The sequence below is a fragment of the Scyliorhinus torazame genome, chromosome 7, assembly GCF_047496885.1.
Source record: "Scyliorhinus torazame isolate Kashiwa2021f chromosome 7, sScyTor2.1, whole genome shotgun sequence".
Taxonomy (NCBI): domain Eukaryota; kingdom Metazoa; phylum Chordata; class Chondrichthyes; order Carcharhiniformes; family Scyliorhinidae; genus Scyliorhinus; species Scyliorhinus torazame.
Genome location: NC_092713.1, coordinates 120,045,208 through 120,065,939, shown reverse-complemented (window position 1 = coordinate 120,065,939; position 20,732 = coordinate 120,045,208). Strand labels below are relative to the sequence as shown.

General features: G+C 49.6%; 1 protein-coding gene across 1 annotated transcript in view; it reads left to right on the top strand.

The window, feature by feature from the left end:
• Positions 1-20,732, top strand: part of LOC140426524 (fibronectin type III domain-containing protein 7-like) — a 38,240-nt gene that overhangs the window by 2,574 nt on the left and 14,934 nt on the right. Inside the window, exons 4-7 of the mRNA XM_072511404.1 lie at positions 3,795-4,049; positions 4,697-4,957; positions 14,774-15,049; positions 17,127-17,381. Of these exons, the coding sequence (XP_072367505.1) occupies positions 3,795-4,049; positions 4,697-4,957; positions 14,774-15,049; positions 17,127-17,381 (1,047 nt within the window). The remainder of the gene's footprint in view (positions 1-3,794; positions 4,050-4,696; positions 4,958-14,773; positions 15,050-17,126; positions 17,382-20,732) is intronic.

Sequence of the window (20,732 nt, the reverse complement as noted above, 5' to 3'; positions counted from 1 at the left end):
TGCTGCCCCCAAGTACTTTTTAAAGGATGTGAGACATCCCGCCTCTACCACCCTCCCAGGCAGTGCATTCCAGACCATCGCCACCCTCTGGTTAAAAACATTTTTCCTCAAATCCCCCCTAAACCTCTCGCCCCTCATTTTGAACTTGTGTCCCCTCGTAACTGACCCTTCAATTAAGGGGAACAGCTGCTCACTATCCACCCTGTCCCTGCCCCTCATAATCTTGTGCACCTCAATCAGTTGTCCCTCTGTCTTCTCTGCTCCAGAGAAAACAACCCAAGCCTATCCAACCTCTATAACTTAAAATGTTCCACCCCAGGCACCATTCTGGTGAATCTTCTCTACACCCCCTCCAGTGCAATTATATCCTTCCTTCAATGTGGCGATGAAAATTGCACACAGTACTCCATCTGTGGCCTCACCAAAGTTCTATACAGCTCCATGATGACACCCCTGCTTAAGTTGGGCTCCACAGCCAAGAGGAGCAGAGAACACATGGGGAACCAATGGAAGAGGTGGGTGATGCCTGAGGTAAGTTGTCCAAATTTCTAATTCGGCCACAACTGCCAGGCAAGGCCATCATTGCAGAGGGGAATCCCTCCACAGGATGCCCTGAGGCTAGCAGTAGCTGTGGTCCTCACAGCCTACTGGATCCATGCAGGGCTGGTTTACAGGATACACCTCTTCCCGCCCTTCCTCCACTCTCCCCATTGTAAGGTTGCCCTATCTACATGCCCTCGATTGGAAGGCACCTTCCACCACCTCTCTGAAAATAAACAACTGCGCCAATAATGAGAAATTACCAACATGCTTTTGAATCATTTGTTGCCCTTGCCCATGAACTGAATGGCTTGCTGGGTCATTTCAGAGGGCTTCTAAGAGTCAACCACATTGTCTGTAGACACTTGTAGGCCAGACCAGGCATTGGTGAACCAGATGGATTTTTGAGACTGGATTTTTAAATCCAGATTTATTGACTCAATTCAAATTCCAGCAACTGCAGTGGTAGGGTTTGAACCCTTGCCCCAAGATTACTAGTCTAGTGACATTACCACAACGCCACCATCTATGTACCTGAATGTTTTGGGCCCAGGAGAGTTTCTTACAGGGTTAGCCCACACTTAGGGCTGTATTCCCCTGCTCCGCCCACTGCAAGAAGCCATGGGCAAGCCACGTACAATGGAGAACTCCATTGAGCTCGGACGGGTTTCTCCGATCGCCGGGCGAACGCGGCCGGAGAATTTCACCCTTAGAATTTCTTTTAGCACTGGGGAGCTGAAAGGGTGGCTCGATTTCTAAGTGAGCTTGTGGGTCCCCCCCCCACCCATGGGCAATGTCACCCCCAACACATATGAACACTACCCTACACTCCCCAAGTGAGGGCACCCCGCTATGGGGTCCCTGAGGGTCCCCTCTCTTCAGGCCCCCATGCCCCCTTCCAGTACCCCCTCCCTCTGGGACCCCCACCCATCACCCCTCCAACCTCCCGGAGGCCCCTACTTACCTGTCCTGCACTCTCCCACCCTTCAAACCCCCCTCCACCCTCATTTCATGGGCATGGGTCCCCCTCGCCCCCTGACTCTTGGCAATGCCACCCTGGCACTCGGGTACCCTTGTACTGCTACCCTGACACCCAGGAAGTGCTTCTCCTGGCTTGGCAGTATCATCTGGGCACCTTGGCAATGTCAGGGTGGCAGTGCCAAGCTGCCATCCTGGCAGTGCCAACGTGCCCATGTTTCAGGGCGAGGGCCAGGGGGCCACCCTGCACCTACCCCGACTACCCGGGGGTCTCCGATGGCCCAGGAGACATCCTGGGTGCCGTACTGCCTGGTCCACGTTTGTGTGGACCAGCACTGATCGATGCCCGGCCGTTGAATCAAAGGAGGCCGTTGGATCCCGGGCAAGTAGGTCGTAAGTAGGTTTACAACCTACTTCCGCGAAAGACATTCGGTCCGCCCATTTGGGGCAGGGCTCCGACCCCAATGTCTCGTGGGACTCCGGAGAATCTCGTGAGGCGCGGAGGCTATCAGGAGGCTCACTGGAGGCCTTTCCTTAGATTCTCCGGCTGCGTTGCGCGTGAAGAATCGCGCCCTAGGTGTTGCGATGTTTATGTAGAAGACAATAATGTGTTGGTGTGAAATTCCTCTGTTCCCTTTATTTAATAAAGGTATCAATCTGATTATTTTAAACAAATTAGTAACTTTGCTAGAATTGCAGAAAGGTGAATGCAATTAAAATATATTAATATTTTTCCTATTTATATAGCAAATAGTAATTTCTAGACCATGACTTTATACCGTAAGATACTGATGATTAAATCCTTAATTGATTTTGTTGAATTCCCCTCTCTTTAAATTTAATTTTAGATGACACGTTACATTATTCATTTTAAAAGGGCTAATGTACACGCTCGAATAGACCATTTGGAATTTTTAAACTTGCAATTATGTATAATTGCTACTATGCTTTCTTCATACCAGCTGCAATTGTGCCGTGAGCCCTGTCTCAGCTGGTACCTCTCTAGCTCAGGAGTCAGAAAGCCAAGGAATCAAATCCCACTCCTGATGCTTGAACATACAATCCAGGCTGACACCAATGCAGTACTGAGGGGATGCTGCACTCTTGGACGTGCTGCCTTCAGATGAGATGCAGCACCAAGGTCTTGTCTTCCCTCTAAAGTGAAAGTATAAGATCCAAGTGACACATGTCAAAGAAGAACGAGGGCATCGTCTAGGTGCTCTGCAAATATTTAACAATTAGTTAAAATTTCATGACCAATATCACATAGATAACATCTTCCCCTCAAGCACACCCCTCTCTCCATGACTGCCCTCTTGTTTGCTGTTCCTGGAATCATAGAATCACACAGCACCGAAGCACATTTGGCCCATCATGCTGGTCTCGAAGCTTTCAAAGAAATAGCCAATTAGTTTAACTACCCAGCCTTTTCCTACAGTCCTATAACTGTTTCCTTTCAAAGTAAAAATCTAATTGCCTGCTGAAAGCTTCCATGAATCTGCTACGACCACCCTTTCAGGAAATGCTTCCCAGATCACAGCAAACACTATGCATAAAATAAACTTCTCCTCATCTCCCTCATTTCCTTTTGCCTACTATTTTAAACTTGTGTCCTCTAGTTACTCACTCTCCTGCAAGTGGAAATGGTTTCCTCTTACCTACCCTATCAAAAAACCCATAATTTTGAACACCTCTATTAAATCCCCATTTAGCCTTCTCTGCTCTAAGGCGAGCAATAAAATGAAAAGAAAATTAAGGTGAACACTCCCAGCTTCTCTATTCTCTTCACATAACTGCAACCCCGCGTGCCATATCAGTTTAACTTGACAACCTGAATTATCTGAGTTTTTCCAACTTTAAACGTCTGAATGACGTGCCCTCTAATGCAATCAGAAAAACTAACATGTACTGTGCAAGGCTTTCAGACCAAATAGTCAGAAAATAGTGAGCAGTGAATGGCTACATTTCAATGTGTAATTTCAATGGGTGAGACTTGCTGCTGGGAGCACAATGTCAGAAAATCACTGATTATGTATAGTCTAATATTAACTGTTGTTTCAGCATTAAGATGGGTGAACTGCAAGCAGTTCAATGGTAATCACTGGTAGCGTACAACAGTCAGTCAATATTAAAATGATGCAAACAGATTATTGCAAAAATAGTCTCAATTAAATTGAGGCAAGCTTATTATTAAAAATGAAATAATATTTACTATTTATATTGCCGATTATTTTGGAGAAGACACATTGTGAGTTAATTGTGATTTTGTTTTATAGCTCCTGATGTCCCTTTAAATATAAATGCTTATTCAAAGACTAGCAGTAGCATTACCGTGAATTGGTCAGCAGTTCCCAAAGCCACTCACTATGTCTTGAAAGCAAAAGCAGGTGGTTCAATCATTGAAACCACTGTCAACGATTCATCTGGGACTCTGACAGGGTTGCAGCCGTATACTTTATATACCATCTCTGTACAATCTTCTAACGTTGGAGGAAACAGTCAACAATCACAACCTATAGAAACGAGAACAGGTATGTTCGAAGGACCTCAAGTATGATGAAATGAGAAAGTGTCAACTCAAAGGGACTCTGGACAAAAGCAAGTATACAAGCTTCCACACAATGTAAACTGAGGTCATCTTTATAACAACATGAAAACTTAACACGGACTTGATTTTAAACTATTCATAAATCCATTCATATACACAGAGTTTAAATGTGGCCCATTTGACAGTTAAATTTCAAATAATTTTAGTGGAAGTTGACTTTTTTGTAAGGAGCTTATTTTGTAAAAATGGAACAAAATTAGTTTGAATTTGAAACTCCAACAGACATTTATAAGAATACAGGTTCATAGTAATCAATTTATTTACTATATATACATAAAGTAATTTAATTATGCAAGCATGTATCTCATAAGTTCAATGCATCTTAATTTTTAAAATGATCATTTAACTGTAAACGTGTATAATAGGGAAGTGGAGTGAGATTCTTAGAACAAAGTATTGGAAATGGAAAGACCTCATGACAGCTTAAAATTAATTTCTTCATTAATTGAAGAGTACTTTTCAAGTTACTATTTAATCAGTTGCCCCTAATGCCAGGTTTTTATTCTGTAGTGGTACATGATTAGAATTGTCTGTTAATTCAAATTCTAAGAGCAATGTTATGTGTTACAGTTTTAGCTGCCCCCGTCATCCATTCATCTTCACCAGATTTCAAGACGATATTGGTCAGTTTGGAGCCTGTGCCCCAAGCAGTAAAATACAGCTTCATTATCATCAGGTCAGATGCTGTAGGCAACAAGATTAAAAAGACCATAACCTCGACCAATACATCATTCACTAACCTGGACCCAGGTGTTTGGTATACTATAAAAGCACATGCTTTGGATGCCAATGGTATACCTGGAGATGACAAGATAAAAGAACAAATAACAAGTAAGAGGCAAACAGTTTTATTTAAAAAAGATTTATCAGTAATTGATTGTCCAGAGACCAAGTTCTTGGCCCGCTCTGATTTCTCATCTACATGTTGCCCCTGGGTGACATCATCCAAAAGCACAACATTAGTTTTCACTTCACCATCACCTCTCTTGACTCCTCCACTGTTGCTAAATTATCAGATTGCTTATCTCATGTCCAGTGCTGGTTGAGAACATGTTTCCTTCAATTCAATATTGGGAAGACTGAAGCTATTTTCTTCAGTTCCTGCTTCAAACTTTGTTGCATAGCTACCAACTCCATCCCCCTCCTTTGCTACTGTCTGAGACTAAACCAGGCTCTTCACAGTCTTGGGGCAGAATCTCACCGTCAGCCAGAACGGCGAAGTGGGCGGAAAATACGGCAAGAATGGGGAAACGTGATTCTCGCCAGTGAGATCGCGTTTTCCAATTTTCCAGGCCTCTCGCTGGAGGCATAACAAGAAATCCACCACGGAAGGTCAGGAACCTCATTTAAATGCATTAGCATATCATTAGCGAGCCCTCCCGCCGGGACTTCACCCATCGCTGAATATTCATTGTTCACGCCGGCGTGATTTTAGACAGCTGTATAAAAATGAGAACCTGGCAACTTCACTTATCGGAGGTGAGTGCTCAAGTTGGCATCATCCTGCAGGGTGCCAGTTGTAGAGGGGGCAGTAGAGATGACATGGGGAACCGAGATAAGTTAGACTTGCGGCCGGGGGATTGGTTCTGTCTTGGGGGGGGGCGGGGGGGTCACTCGCAAGCCTTAGCGGCTCTTCATGGCTGTGAGCCTCGAGATTTAAAGGGACCTGGCAGCTAATATTCAGGAGGTGCTTCCCCGTGTCCTCCTTGCTGGGTTGTGTGATATAACTGCTGAGGGATTGCCTTTCCAGAGTGGCAGCTGGAAAGTGGATGGAAGGTGGTGAATCAGCACAGGGGCGACTGTGAGGCCCCAAGCAGGGTCCCGTTGGATACCAGGCTGCATGGGCAGAGTGGGGGACTCTGACAAGTGGTGTCTATGAGGTCTGAGGATGGAGGACCCGCAAACTCAGGCAGCACTCCGAAGCCAGAGGACGTGAACTTTTTGGAAGTTCAAGGCCACTAGTTATGGAGGCCAGGCAGTCAGGAATTAGTGTGTGGGTGACTTGCTGTTCAATTTGGATCTGCAACCCTTGAGAGCTTGGGGAATGAGAGTGCGCTCTAAGGGTAAAGTTGACTCCCTTGGGGGTGGAGGGGAGGGGGGCACATGGATTGCTGTGGGTCTCAAGGGTCAAAGTGCTTCATTCAGGTGGAGTTGAGAGGGGCAACTGTGGGTAATTGCGTGACAGGAGAGGGAGTGAAGCTCAGTGGAAAGGCGCTCACATAGGGGCATGCAAATGGGCGGATATCCCAGATCCTGAGAGGGCTGAGGGCCAGGGCGTTGTCAGGACTCCTCATCGCTCACTTTGATGTTCTCTTACTTTCAGTTTTTGATTCTGGAGAATCATGGAGCCAGTCGAGCTGGCAATTCCTTTGACCTGCAATCGACCAGCAGCACTAACATCGATGTGCTGCTGCATGGGGCCAGGAACAGCACCCTGCAGCAGAAGGGGAGACAGGGCCTATTGATCTTCCGGGAGCAGGGCAACAGATGGCAGAACCGCGAAGGAGACACTGCCGGCCACAGGTCTTCCATCGTAGAACTTCCCACCTCCAGAAGTCAGAGGTCCAGTGCTGGAAAAGATTGCACCTGTCCCGGGGGACAGAGGACGACCTGTGCTAGGTGATGCAAGAGTTGGCACCGCATGGACTGGGAGGTCACCCATTTTCTGTGGCCCTGAAAGTTACTCCCGCTCTGCGTTTCTATGTCAAGGCTCGTTTCAGGACTGCAAGGGTGACCTGTGCGGCATATAGTCAGCAGTGCACAAGCGCATTAGGGAGGTCACAGATGCACTATTTGTGAGGACCCACATGTACATCAACTTGGACTGCGACCAGGCATGCCAGGACGTCAGTGCCATGGGCTTCACCTGCATAGCATGCATTCCCCAGGTGCAGGGTCTCATAAACTGCACCCACATGACTCAGCATTCCCCAGGGCGGCATGGGGCACCATTTTTGAACCGCAAGGGGTATCAACACCCTCAATGTCCAGCTCGTCTGTGACCACGCAACGTGCAGCATACAGGTGTGTACCCGTTTGCTGGGAAGCATCCATGACAGTTACATCTTGGGTCGCTTGCAAATTCCAGCCGTTTTTGAGGAAGGGCAGCAGCTGAAGGAATGGATCCTCGGGGACAACGGGTACCCACTCAGGAGGTGGCTGATGACACCAGTGCGGAGGCCACAAACACCTGCAGAGACTCGCTACAAGGTTCATGTGTAAACATGTGCACTGGTCGAGCAGGCAATTGGACTGCTCAAGGTGCTGTTCCACTCCCTGGACCAGACAGGACGGCCCTCCAATACAGCCACCAGAGGAATCCTGCATGATAGTGGTTTGCTGTGCTCTGCACAACCTAGCACTGCAGTGAAATGAAATGAAAATCGCTTATTGTCACAAGTAGGCTTCAAATGAAGTTACTGTGAAAAGCCCCTAGTCGCCACATTCCGGTGTCTGTTCGGGGAGGCTGGTATGAGAGTGAACAAAGTGGGGAGAGTGGGGAGAGCAGCTGGAGCAAGAGTAGATGGAGGAGTGCCACATCTCCTCGGATGAGGAGGATGTTGAGTAGGGTGGTGATGGGCAACCCACGGAGATGGAGGAAGGGCCTCAGGTGGTGGCCAGGGCCTGAATGGGGCACAGGGCTAGGGACGCTCCCATTGACAACCAGGACTAGGGTGTGAAGACCTCGCCCAAAGGTGTGGTCTCACACCTTCTCACTACGCTTGGGCCTGCAGGAGGTCACCAACATGGTCGCTCCATTCATGGGCAGGGTGCTGAATCGAAGACCGGACACTGCAAAAGAATCATGATGACTTGCATTGAGGACAGAGCTATGCTCATTTACCCTGACTCCTGCCTGACAGAGAGCTGAACTGAACGGGGTGATCTACAGGCCCATAGATGCAGAATGACACATCTATGAGGTCAGGGGTCCCGGTGTGTTTCGCCACCTCTTGTCAAAGTGGACAGACTCTTGTATGTTTTCAGTTGATAGCATCCTCATAGCTAGTGAGTGCTGCCACACATGAGAGGCCTGAGTGTTGGCGTCGGAGGGGGATAATGGGACTTGAATGTCCTGGCCTGCTTTTGTACAGCACAGGTGTTGCAGTGCTGCCCTCCTCGGTGTGCGGGGCCGGAAGTGTGTCACTGACAGGGAGGAAGGTGTCAGATGGGCTGGACACCCCCCATCGTCTCCGGGGTGGAAGGCACCGGGCTGCCCTCCTGCCAATCATCTTCTCTTTGGATGCCCGGGGGTCCCTGGGATAGAGGGGCAGCTGGAGTAAGATTCAGAAGCCCCGCCATCCTCTGACACTGACGCTCATGGATTCTCACTAGTGCCTGCACCATGCAGCTGAAGCCCAGAACCAGGAGGCTTATGGCCCCAGTCATGAAGGTCATGAGCTGAACCATGGAGTGGACATCCCCCGCAATGGACTGCACCAAGATCACCACAGCAGACCCCACCATCGCAGTGTTAGTCTCATTGCGTCGGACTGGCAGCACCATCTCCTCGGACAGAGGACGATGGGACTCCTTCAGTCGGCCTTGCAGTCTGAGGAGAGATGCTGTTACCTCTTCCTGATTCTCACGACTCTGCCTTTGCAGTTCCAGAAGCTCTGGGCTGACTGCACCCAGGTGCATGTCATTGTCCTGGAGCTCAGCAAAGTCCTGGGCTCCGGTATCCCACCAAGTGCTAGATCCCTAGGACATCCCTGCCTCCTCCTGCTGTGGATTACCGCATGAGATGCCTACTGCTTAATCCCACCGAGGTATGAGCACCTGCACTGGTGGAGGCTGTGAGTGACATGCGTGACAGGTGTGACACCTCTTCAATACTTGTCTCCGAGGAGTCTGCCTCAGAGCTGCTCAGGTCCATGGGGGCCATGAGGATGTTCCAGGCGACTCTGTTCATTGACCTGCAATTATTGGAGGACAGGGGAACACTGATCGGCAAAATGCCATTCATGTGAGGTTTACGCCATGGTTAGATGTGTTGCGGGTTCTCACTTGTGCGTTTGACCCCGACCTCACCCTCTATACAGGAACGGGGTCTTGCTCCTCACCAGCAAGCTCAAGGACTCATTCCTCAAATGGGGTTAGAGCCGAGCTCCGGCATCACTCTGGCTGTGCCTGCTCGCATCTGCTGTGCTCGAGTTGTCCTGCAATAAGACACAGGGGGAGAGTGTAGGTGGGCGTCGTGCCATGACAGATGGGGATGAAGTGTGGCATACATGGGAGGTTTGTGGAAGCGGCCATTTGAGGGTAATGGAGTTACTGGGGGACTATGGGGGAGGGGCAGCATATGACAAGTGCTGTGACCCCCACGAGGTGGGTGGGAGTGAGATCACCATGGAGGTGTCAGGGCTGTGTTAAGGTGTGCTGGGGGAGACATGAGGAGCCGGACTTACCTTGGCTGCATGAAGAAGATCATTACTCTTCTTACTGCACTGTAGCCCAATCGAATTATGGAGTGAGTTGATGTTTATAATCATGTCCACAGCCTCCCAGGTGGGGTTGGTCTCTTCGCTTGCTGGACGTCTGTCTAATCGTGGGTAGATGGGATCTCAACCCCATTGTGAAGTATGCTGAGGGCTCCCTCTGGAAAGCATGAAAATCGCGCTTGGCGCGGGGATGGATAATTACCCCAAATAGGCTCCCACGCCGGCACACGATTCTCCGGCGACCGGAGAATCACTGCCAGTTGCGCGTGCACGATCGACGTGGCACCAGTCGAGGGCCGTTGAAAGCGGCCTCCACGGCAATTCTCCGCGCTCGACGGGCCGAGTGCTCGCTGAGTTCTTCCGAGTCCCGCCGGCGTTGTTCACATGTGGTCCCACCCAGCGGGACCTCGGTGTTCTGGCTGCGGAGGCCGTCCTAGTGATGGAGGAGGGGGGGGGGAGATCGACTCCCGGGGGGGCCTCCACGGTGGCTAGGCCCGCGATCGGTGGCTACCGATTGGCAGGCGCGCTCATTCCGGGGGGGGGGGGTGGGGGGTGGGGGGGGGGGGGGGTGTCCGGGTGGGGGGGGCGGGGGCTATGTTCCTCCGCGCCGGGCGCCTGTAGGGCGCCGCTATGTTGCGCGGGGGCCGGCGCGAAGATGGCCGCCGCACGCATGTGTGAACGCGCAGTCAGCCGCAGTGTGCATGCGTGGCCGTGCGGGTGTAACTGCAGGACTCCGCCGGCAGCCGGAGCTGCCTGCCTCTGCAACTTGAGGTCATCTAAAACTTTGCTGCCCATATCCTTATTCACACTAAGTCCTGTATCCCTCTCACTCCTGTGCTTGTTGACTTACATCGGCTCCCGGTCAAGTAACACCTCAATTTTTAAATTCTTGGGCACGATTCTAAGTTCCTTTGTGGCGGGTTTTCCAGGGAGTTTCCCGCCAGTCCTGCCGGCGAGGTCCCGGCCGCTATCCAATAACATTTAGGGCGCGATTCTACGACCTTGTTGCACTCTCGCTCAAGCGAAACGAGGACAGTGAATAGTGGGAGAGGCCACAAAGACTGTGCCAGGCGGCAAACAGTTTGTGATGCAACCGGCCTGCTCCCGCAGGCAAATTTTCGCCATAGCGAGGCGAGAAACCAATTATCACCATTTGAGCCACCCCATATCCAACGGCCTCCTGTCATTCAGCAGCCTCCCCAGCAAGTGGTCACGCTGGCGCCGATTCGTACTCCTTTTGAAAAACATAAGCCTGGCGGAAGGCTTCTGTGGGGAGCCGAGGAGGAAAGTAGCCATCTTTGCTCACAGGCAATGAGCCCGGGGATGCTGGGCTTGCCACCCCACTGCTTGTGGGGGGGGGGGGTGAGGGACCCTCGGTTGGGGGTGGGGTACCTTCTGCCGGGATGGGCCGTCATTGGAGGATGCGCTGGGGTGAGCAACTGGGGGCCAACTGCTCACGGCACCACCATGCCAACACCTGGATTGTGTATACCCGTTCCTGGAGCAATCCTTGTCCCTGCCTGTCTGCCCCACCGACTACCCATAACCCTTACCAACTGTCGACGCTTCTGGCCGCGTGCTGAAGGCTATCGCTAATAGGGAAATGGCAATCATGGTTAAGTGAGCACTTACTTCACACAATCCAAGTGGATTCCTGGGGGTGGGTGGGCCATGTAACATGATGGGAGTCATTGCCTAGCATCCCAATCACACCTTGATGCCTGGACACTGTGCCTGAACACTGCGGGAGGCAACACCACACACGCAACAGCCAACATCCAAACACCCAGGGGATGGGACATAGCTCCGGGGGCATGTCCACAGCCGAAGTGTGGGTGGGTGCCACGGGAAGAGGAGATGCCTGGAGAGATAGGCCATGGGTTCAGAGCTCGGCCCACATTGCGGAAGAAGGTCACAGAGGCAGCATAGGGATTTTGGATTTTGTTTATTGTCACGTGTATCAAGGTACAATGAAAAGTATTTTTCTGCGAGCAGCTGAACAGATCATTAAGTACATGAAAAGAAGAGGAAATAAAAGAAAATGCATAATATGGCAACACAAGGTAAGTCTTAGAATTAAATTTGAAAAGATTAGAACGATTGTAAGATAAGTAAAAATGGGATCTGTTCGGGAGAGCTCGCAGAGAGTCGCCAAGCTCTGGCGCCATCTTGTGCTAGATACTGGTTGTGCACAAAGGTGTTTATTGTGTTTGATAATTCCCCACCCTCCCGATGGAGCCCCCGCATCACCTGGCTCTGCCAGCTCTGGCGGTTCCCCATGATCCGCACCATTGTGTTGACACCCTCGGCAATGCTCCTCAGTGACTGGGACATGCTCTGCAGTGCCTTGGCAATGCCCACCTGCGACTGGGACAAGCTCCATCTGAGAGCGGGACATGTCCCGCAGAACCCCATCAAGGTTGGCCTGGTACTGGGTGACATACCCCAGAGAGGCAGACATACTGCCGAGACCCTCAGCTATGGCCGTCACCGACTGCACGACGCCTTGGACACCTTCACTCACAGTGCCCACGTTGTGCACCAGGCTCTCCACTGAAGTTGCCACCCTAGCAGTGTTGGCCTCGGTGCCACTCATTGCCGGCGCCATCGCCTGCGCCTGTAGCCTCTTGGACTCCTCCAATCGGCTATGGATTTGCTGGAGCAACGCTGACATCTCCCTCTGAACGTTCAGGTTGGTCCCTACCATCCCCATCAGCCTCGGGTAATCCTGTACCAGAGGCTCAACATCAGGCTGGGACCCAGCTGGACCCAGGGATCTAGCAGCCCTCCGACTGCTGTCTTGCCTGGGGAATCCTGCCTCCACCAGATGTACATCAGCGGCAGTGTGGTGCTCACCAGACTGTGCCCCAGAAGCCGGACCACTAAAATTTCCCACCGAGGTGTGTGTATCTGCGCTGGTGGAGAGTGGGGATGACAGCTGTGGCGCGACTATAACAGTTGCATCCTCAGAGCTCTCCTCCGAGGTGTTCTCCCCGGAGTCAGGAGAGAGTGCCGCCCGGGATTGGCCGGTGCCGTCGGCTGCAGGAACTGTGGGAGAATGGACATGTGGTCAGTGGGAGGGATGGGTCAGTCAGTAAGACAATCACTGCTCACATTTAACAGGTGCTCCGGGTGGAGCCTGGTGGTCCCTCACCTCTGCCAGCCTCCGTGTTGGCGACCGCCTGATCCTCAGCCACACCAGTCACCTCCAGGGACCGCTCCTCGAAGGAGGTGAGGATTCTCAAGTCCAGCACCCCACCGTTAGTCTGGGCCCTCTCCTGCTACTTATGGGACAGCTTTTCCTGTGGGGACAGAGAGGTCATTATTAGCTACACACATGGTTCCCAGTTGTGGGAGGGGGTGTGAAGGGAGGTTTGGAGTGGAGGGAGGGGTGAAGGGGTGGGTGGAGGGAGGGTTGAAGGGGTGGGTGGAGGGAGAGAGTGTTGGGGGTCGCCTGGGGGGATGCTCCCTTGGGGGTGGTGGTGGGGTTTGGTACGTTGGTGTCTACTCACTCTGGCTGCCTGGTGCAGGTCGTTCACCTTCTTCCGATACTGGAGGCCAGTCCTCCTGGTCACACTGCCCGAACTGACTGCTGCCGCCACCTCGTCCCAGGCAGCACTGGCTGCCTTGTGGCTCACCCTCTGGGAGCCTCGGGGGAACAGGACATCCCTCCTGATCTCCACCGCGTCGAGGTGGCTCCCCAGGTTAGCACCCGAATCTTGGGGCTGGTCTCCTTGGCGCCATTGTTGCGAGCTGGCTGGGGTTGGCTGAGCAAGTGCAGCATAAGTGCAGCTCAACATTGTTAGCCGGGGGCTGGCAATCACGGTCCCGGCAAATCAGCTGGCAAGACGGCATTCGGGGCGGGAAGCCCGTGGACCAATTAACATTGAATAGTGTTGCCAACCTCGCCGGGAAACTCGTGGAAAATCCCGCTTGATACAGCACTTGTAAATTTTTCTGGAATATCGCGTCCCATGTCTTCAGCTGCCTAGTCGTTAAAGTTCTGGAATTCCCTTCCTACACTTCTCTAAGTCTCTGGGCGGGATCCTCCCGCAACCGGCGGGCAGGCTGTACCGGCGCCAAAGAGCGGCGCGAACCACTCCGGTGTCGGGCCGCCCGGAAGGTGCGGAATCCTCCGCACTTTCGGGGGCTAGGCCGGTGTTTGGGTGGTTTGCGCCACGCCAACCAGCGCCGAAGGGCATCTGCCGGCCGGCACGAGTTGGCGCATGCGCAGGAGCGCCAGCACGTTCTGGCGCATGCGCTGAATCACAGGCGTCTTTCCTGCGCATGTGCAGGGGATTTCTTCTCCGCGCCGGCCATCGCGGAGTCTTACACAGGCCGGAGCAGAGGGAAAGAGTGCCCCCACCCGCAGAACGGTGGGCCCGGGGCCGGATCCCCCCACACCACCCCGAGGACCCCGCTAACCGCCCTCCAAGCCAGGTCCCGCCGGTATGGACCTTGTCCATTTCAAGCCGGCGGGACTGGCCGAAAACAGGTGGCCGCTTGGCCCACCGGGGCCCGGAGAATCACCGGGGGAGCCACTTCCACAGCCCCCGACGGGCGCGGCACGATCCCAGCCCCCGCCCAAAAACCGGCGGCGGAGAACTCGGCAGCCGGAGCGGCGGGGCGGGATTCAGCCCCCAAGAGATTCTCCGACCCGGCGGGGGGGTTGGAGAATCCCACCCTCTTTCTCCCTCTCTTCCTTCAGAATTCTCCTTAAGTCCCACCTTTTTGACCAAGATTTTGGTAATCTGCCCTAATTTTACCTGTATGACTGCTGCTTAATTTTGTATTGAAACCCTCCTGTGAATCACCTTGGGGCCCTTTGTTACGTTGAATGTGCTATACTGTATGAATATAAGTTGTTGTTGTAATGTAATATGTATGCTCACTTTAATTCCCGGCAATTTTACAATGACAGCTTTTTTTTTGTAATTATGCTTGTGTTTGGATGTGGAAGCTCAATACATTCTTGCAGCATAATCATTCTTACAAGGAAAAAGCTACAAAATTGTATTGATGTCCTTTGTCAGCGATCAGGTTGATGACATTATAATAAATGTTATGTATGCTAATCTAATTCAATTCAAAAATACAAACGATTTCACAATAGACACCAATCCAGATAGAGAAGCTAAAAAGACAGTCAGACTTTTCACTGAAATTCAGAAATTGCGATGTAATTTGAGTGATTTCTTGATTTTAGGACCCCATGCGCCACAATCTGTGCAAGCATCTCTTACCAGTGATTCCATGAGTACATCTCTAGGTGTTGTTGTTTCATGGAATGCCTCAGAAGGCTCAACAAATTACATTGCTGTACCCATTGGAAAGTTTCGGATTCTACTCCAGAATTGCACATCACGCTCCACATCCTGTGTCATCTCGCCAATCGCATGTGGTACACAGTACAATGTCACTGTCGTTGCCTTTAATGAAGCAGGTGCATCTGATGCTGCAAATGCTACAGAATTTACGAGTGGTAAGTACCAGAATTAAGTAAAAGCAATTGTTTGATTCCACTGACATTCAATATTTTTCTTTCTTTTCAATTTTTTTAAGCGACTCTGCATTTTGACTTTTAACACATTAGTTTGCACTGCTGCCTTACAGTGCTAGGGACCCGGGTTCAATTCCGACCTTGGATGGCTGTGTGGAGTTTTCATGATCTCCCCATGTCTGCGTGGGTTTCCCTCAGGTGCTCTAATTTCCTCCCAGAGTCCAAATATGTGGAGGTAGGTGGATTGGCCATGTTAAATTACCCCTCAGTGTACAGGGATGTGTAGGCTAGGTGGGGTTACAGGGAAATGGCGGGGGGTGGGCCTAGGTAAGGTGCTCTTTCAGAGGGTCGGTGCAGACTTGATGGGCCAAATGGCCTCCTTCTGCACTGCAGGAATTCTGTGGTTCTAACATCTTGGCATTTATTTTATAAGCTATTCATAAAATAATCTAATTTATGCTACTCTAAATTGTAGTCATAAGGAAGCAAATGTTAATAAATCAAATAATCATAGAATTTACAGTGCAGATGGAGGCCACTCAGCCCATCAGGTCTGCACTGGCCCTTGGAAAGAGCACCCTACGTAAGCTCATGCCTCCAACCTATCCCCATAACCTAGTAACCCCACCTAACCTTTTGGAAACTAAGGGGCAATTTAGCATGGCCAATCCATCTAACCTGCACATCTTTGGACTGTGGGAGGAAACCGGAGCACCCGGAGGAAACCCACGCAGACACGGGGAGAAAGGGCAAACTCCAGACAGACAATCCGGAATTGAACCTAGGTCCCTGTAGCTGTGAGGCAGCAGTGCTAACCACTGTGCCACCGTGTCGCCCATAATATAGCAAAGAATTTAACCTGTTTTCATTTCAATGCTCCCTGTTTCTCCCCTGCTCAGTTAGTCTCCTGCATCAACAGGACTGGAATATCACCACCATGGACATGCCCACAAATGTACTGACAAACCTCTGGGGATGAATGACCCACTGAAACTACCATAAAGTCAGATTCTATCTTAAAGTAGTCCCTTCATTACAACTGCTGTTCTCAAAGAGATAGCAATTGAGATGATGGCGAGAGGCACCTCTTGAAAGTAGAGTCCTGATCCTTGGATGCAGATATGTCCCTTTAAAATGATTCAGAAGCCTTGGGAGCATTTATTGGGATTAACAAAAACTTGGGCTTATCATTGAGCAGTCGCAATCCTTCTGCACTTTCAGAATTAAGGATACTTTCCCCCTTGTTACATTCACCTCCAATTGAACCTATTGCTATGTCACCATATAGACAAAAATGAGCACAATGATGTCCAGAATAGTTCAGTTTAAAAAGAGCTTGTTGAATTCTTCCCCTCCCCAAATCACTTGATAAATATCTGACGTCAATGGTACTTTTGGTTGACTCATTGGCAAGCATCTTACACTGGAAGTGTCAAGGCTTATCTCAGCCAAATGCAGCAAAAGGTTAAACAAGCCAGAAAGTAGGAATATTGTCTTTTACCTACGTTACCTTCATTTAAAAAATCTAAAGTTAGTGAAGACAAGAAATTCACCCCCCAAGTATGTGAAGAAATTGGGTGTGCAGTTTTCACTTCCTTCCACGAATAATCTCAGTCGGATCAGGCAAGTGTGGTTTTGTTATAAACCAAATGATAGTTCAGGTTGGTGTCATTGCAATATCAAGAGTGCTTCCACAAGGAAGATGCACTAAGCAATTCTGCATTGTTAAAATTGTATCAGGGTTCAACTGATGACTTAGGATTCCAATTAGAATTTCTGCATGAGGTTCCTGCTTGGGGCTGGTGAGCATCTTATCTGCTACCAAATCATAAATCAGCAACAATGGAGAAAGAATTTGAGTCATTCCATTTTAATTGTTCACATGCGTTTTTCCTGGCCAGTAGGTACAGCAGAATTTCCCATTTTGCCATTTGGATGAAATGTATTATCATCTGCAAGAAGTGCAACGCCTTGAATTATGAAAATAGTATGCATGCCTTGCCTATTGAAACAATTTGTTTATTTTTAAATTCACTTGTAATTATGTTTTTTTTTATAGTTCCTTGCAGTCCAAATTATATTAGAATTCAGGAGATCCGCTCTGGTAATCTGACAGTGTCGTGGTCCCCATCCCCGTTGACTGATTACTACACTACGTTTGTGAAAAGAGACGATGGCCTCGAGGTTATGTGCAACACTTCATTAACAAGCTGTTATTTCCGGTCAAAATGCGGATTTATTTACTTTATTAGTGTTTTCTCATACAACAAAGCTGGGCAGTGTCCTCCAGGCAATGTCTTAAATTATACAACAGGCAAGTATTCCATGAGCAGTCAATTTTAACTGGACAATCTCATCAATTTCTCCAAACCTTACCATTCCAACTGTTACAATCTCTGCAGAAACTGATCACTTTTAAACAGAAATAGAAACTTTCAGTTAAAGGCAGAAAGGATGGTACAAGATTTCACTTTTTTATTGTATTTTATTCCAAACATATTCAAAAGTACAAAGTATACATAATTGAAAAACATTCCCCACGTCTCACAGTTCACAGTTTGTACAGGGATTTCCCCTTTTTTATCCCTTCACTCTCCCGCGACAAACAATTCCTCGAACATGGCCATGAACAGTCCGCACCGTGTCTCAATTCCCTCCGCTGATCCCCTCAATTCGAACTTAACCTTCTCCAGCCAGAGAAAGTCGTACAGGTCTGCCAGCCAGGCTGCCGTCCCTGGCGGCGTTCTCAACCGCCATTCCAACAGAATCCTTCGCCGAGCAACTAGAGAGGCGAAGGCCACAACATCGGCCTTCCTCCCCTCCATCAGCTCTGGCATTTCCAGTAGCCCAAAAATCCCCATCATAAGGTCCGGCCCGGCCCCTACCTCCACAATCTTTGATAACATCTCAAAACCCCCTCCCAGTATCTCTCCAACTTCTCATAGCCCCAGAACCTATATGCGTGTGGTTTGCTAGTCCTCACCTGCACTTCTCACGCTCGTCTGCCACCCCCTGGAAGAACCCACTCATCTTCGCCCTCGTCATATGTGCCCTATGCACCACCTTAAACTGAATCAAACTCTTCGAGAGGTCGAATTCACCCTGCGCATCACCTCGCTCCACACACCCCATCCGATCTATCCCCCCAACTCCTCCTCCCATTTCTCCTTAACCCTCATCATCTGTGCTTCCCCCCTGTTCCCCCCCAGCCACCTGTGTATATACCCAATCCCACCCTCCCCTCCCACGTCTGGGAGCAGCAACTGCTCCAATAAGGTATACTCCGGCAGCTTGGGAAATCCTCTCCATTCCTTCCGTGCAAAGTTCCTCACTTCCATATACCTGAATTTGCTTCCCTTTGGAAGCGCTACCCTCTCCCGCAACTCTTCTAGACTTACAAACCTCTCCTCCAGGTATAGATCCCTTGCCCTCACCAGCTCCACCTCTCTCCACTTCCTATACATGCCCTCTGCTTCCCACCACTGCCTCACCTTCTCCGCATTCGCCGCCCAGTAATAATGCAGCAGATTCGGTAGCGCCAACCGGCCTTTCTGCCTCTGTAGCAGGGCCCTCTTCATTCTAGGTACCTTCCCCGCCCATATAAACTCCAAAATCGCTGCATCCAGTTTCTAGGATTTCACATTTTAAGGCTTTTATTGAAGCAAAAGACTAAAAGCACTGTTGGTTAAACACTATCGTTGTAGGTCACTTATACTTTAAATTACAAAACAGAACATCCCCCTTTTCAGCACAATCAAATACACACGTCACGGATATACGTTACACTGTCCTTTAAGTAAACATTCAATTCTCCCTGAACCAGTCCAAGGTGATTCTTAGCTTCTGGGGGTTTGCTTTTGTTCCTTCCCTTTCTCAGTCTGTGAAATTTTAATCTCAGAATTCTCTTTCATATTACAATTTTACTCCCTGGAGGTTCTTCTTCTTGCACAAGCTAGGCGAATGTTCCAGTTTCACTTTATCTCCTCATGAATTCAGTCCTTTCAATCTGAGCATGAGCTCCCACCTGCATTGCTGTGTGGAGAACCATCGCGTCTTGATGCCTTTGGCTGCTTTCCCTCTCCTGGGCCCTGGCAGACTAACTTGTCTGTGAGTTTTCACGGATATCTTCGACCCTTTCCTCTCAAAGTCCATATCCATAGCAATATGAAACATATGAGCCTTATATCTAGGAAGAAATGTTGATTACTTGAAACATCTTTTACCTTGAAAGTAAATGGACAGTTTAAAACACGCCTGTTTATAACCCAACATTCTTGATACCTTTCTGGGACTTTTGAGACTCACTGAGCTAGATTCTCCGGTCACGCAAGATTCCTGGCTCAGCACGCCGGCGGGATGCTCCGTTTTTCCGGCTGGTCAATGGGGTTTCCCATTGTGGGGCAGCCCCCCACCGTCAGGAAACCCCCGGGCTGCTGGCAAAACGGAGCATCCCGCCGGCGGAGAATCCAGCCCACTGTCTGTCCATTATTGTAACACAGGCCAAGTGAAAACACCTTGCATCTTCTTCCCAGTAAAACAATTGGGGCTCAGTCTAATAATCAAATCACCCAAGCTTGCTAACAGGCAGATTACAGAACAAGTCACAAGATTCCCTTCATTTGCCTTAAATTAAAAACACAGTCCCAAAACATAGCAATTTGCCCACCTCAGCTATTAATATTAGTAGCATATCAAAAAACAAATAATTGTAATCCATCATGTCACATATTTTTGCAGACCGTTTTGTTGCTTCATTGGCCAATTTTTAATGGACTGAGATATAACATTTAAGTTGACTCAAAATAAAGGATCTCAATGACCCATCATATTGTGAAATCACAATGAGATCCCGTTAGTGAAGAAAGGCACTTCCATTCTGTGCTGTCTTTAACAGGGACTATTCATTTTAACATATGATCTGCCTGACAGAGTAACACAATAGTTGAAATCACTGTGCACTGCTTATTGCCCTATTACCACTCTACTGCCCTATTTACTGGCACCTCACCCAGGGGGCTACCTAAATATTAGAGCCCTATGAAGTACATCGGACCGCAGTGCAATTTATCGGAACAATTGCGTGAAGTTAAAAAGAAGCGGCACCAATAATGTAAGCATGGAACTATTCCTTTGAGGAAGAGCTGGCATGCTTATCTGGGCTCTGTAAAAATACTGTGGGCCGCTGCTACCTTGCACTGCCCCCTAAACCAACTTACCTCCTAGCTATGTCAGCTGCTGCGACATTATGCTGGCCCGGAGCTGGTGAGCTGGAAGAAAACAATGTTCAGTGCCTGCAGCTTGATGGGGCCATGGTAATAGCTCACCCCTTGAAATGGAGCAGATGTCCTTCCAGTAGGAATAGTGGGCTTTTCTCCTGCCCCCACCTCATTCTGTGCTGCAATTCACATCCACTCCTTCTCTATCTATAGATGACCTTGCTATTCTTATCTCATGTGGTTTTTACTGCAATTACTGCGCGTATCAAATATTTTCATCATGGAAGCATTGAATTTACAATGCAGAAGGAGGCCATGCGGCCTATCGGATCTGCACCGGCGCTTGGAAAGAGCACCCCACTTAAGCCCCACGCCTCCACCCCATCCTCTTTATCCCCGTAACCCAACCTAACCTTTTTGGACACTAAGGGCATTTTATCATGGCCAAT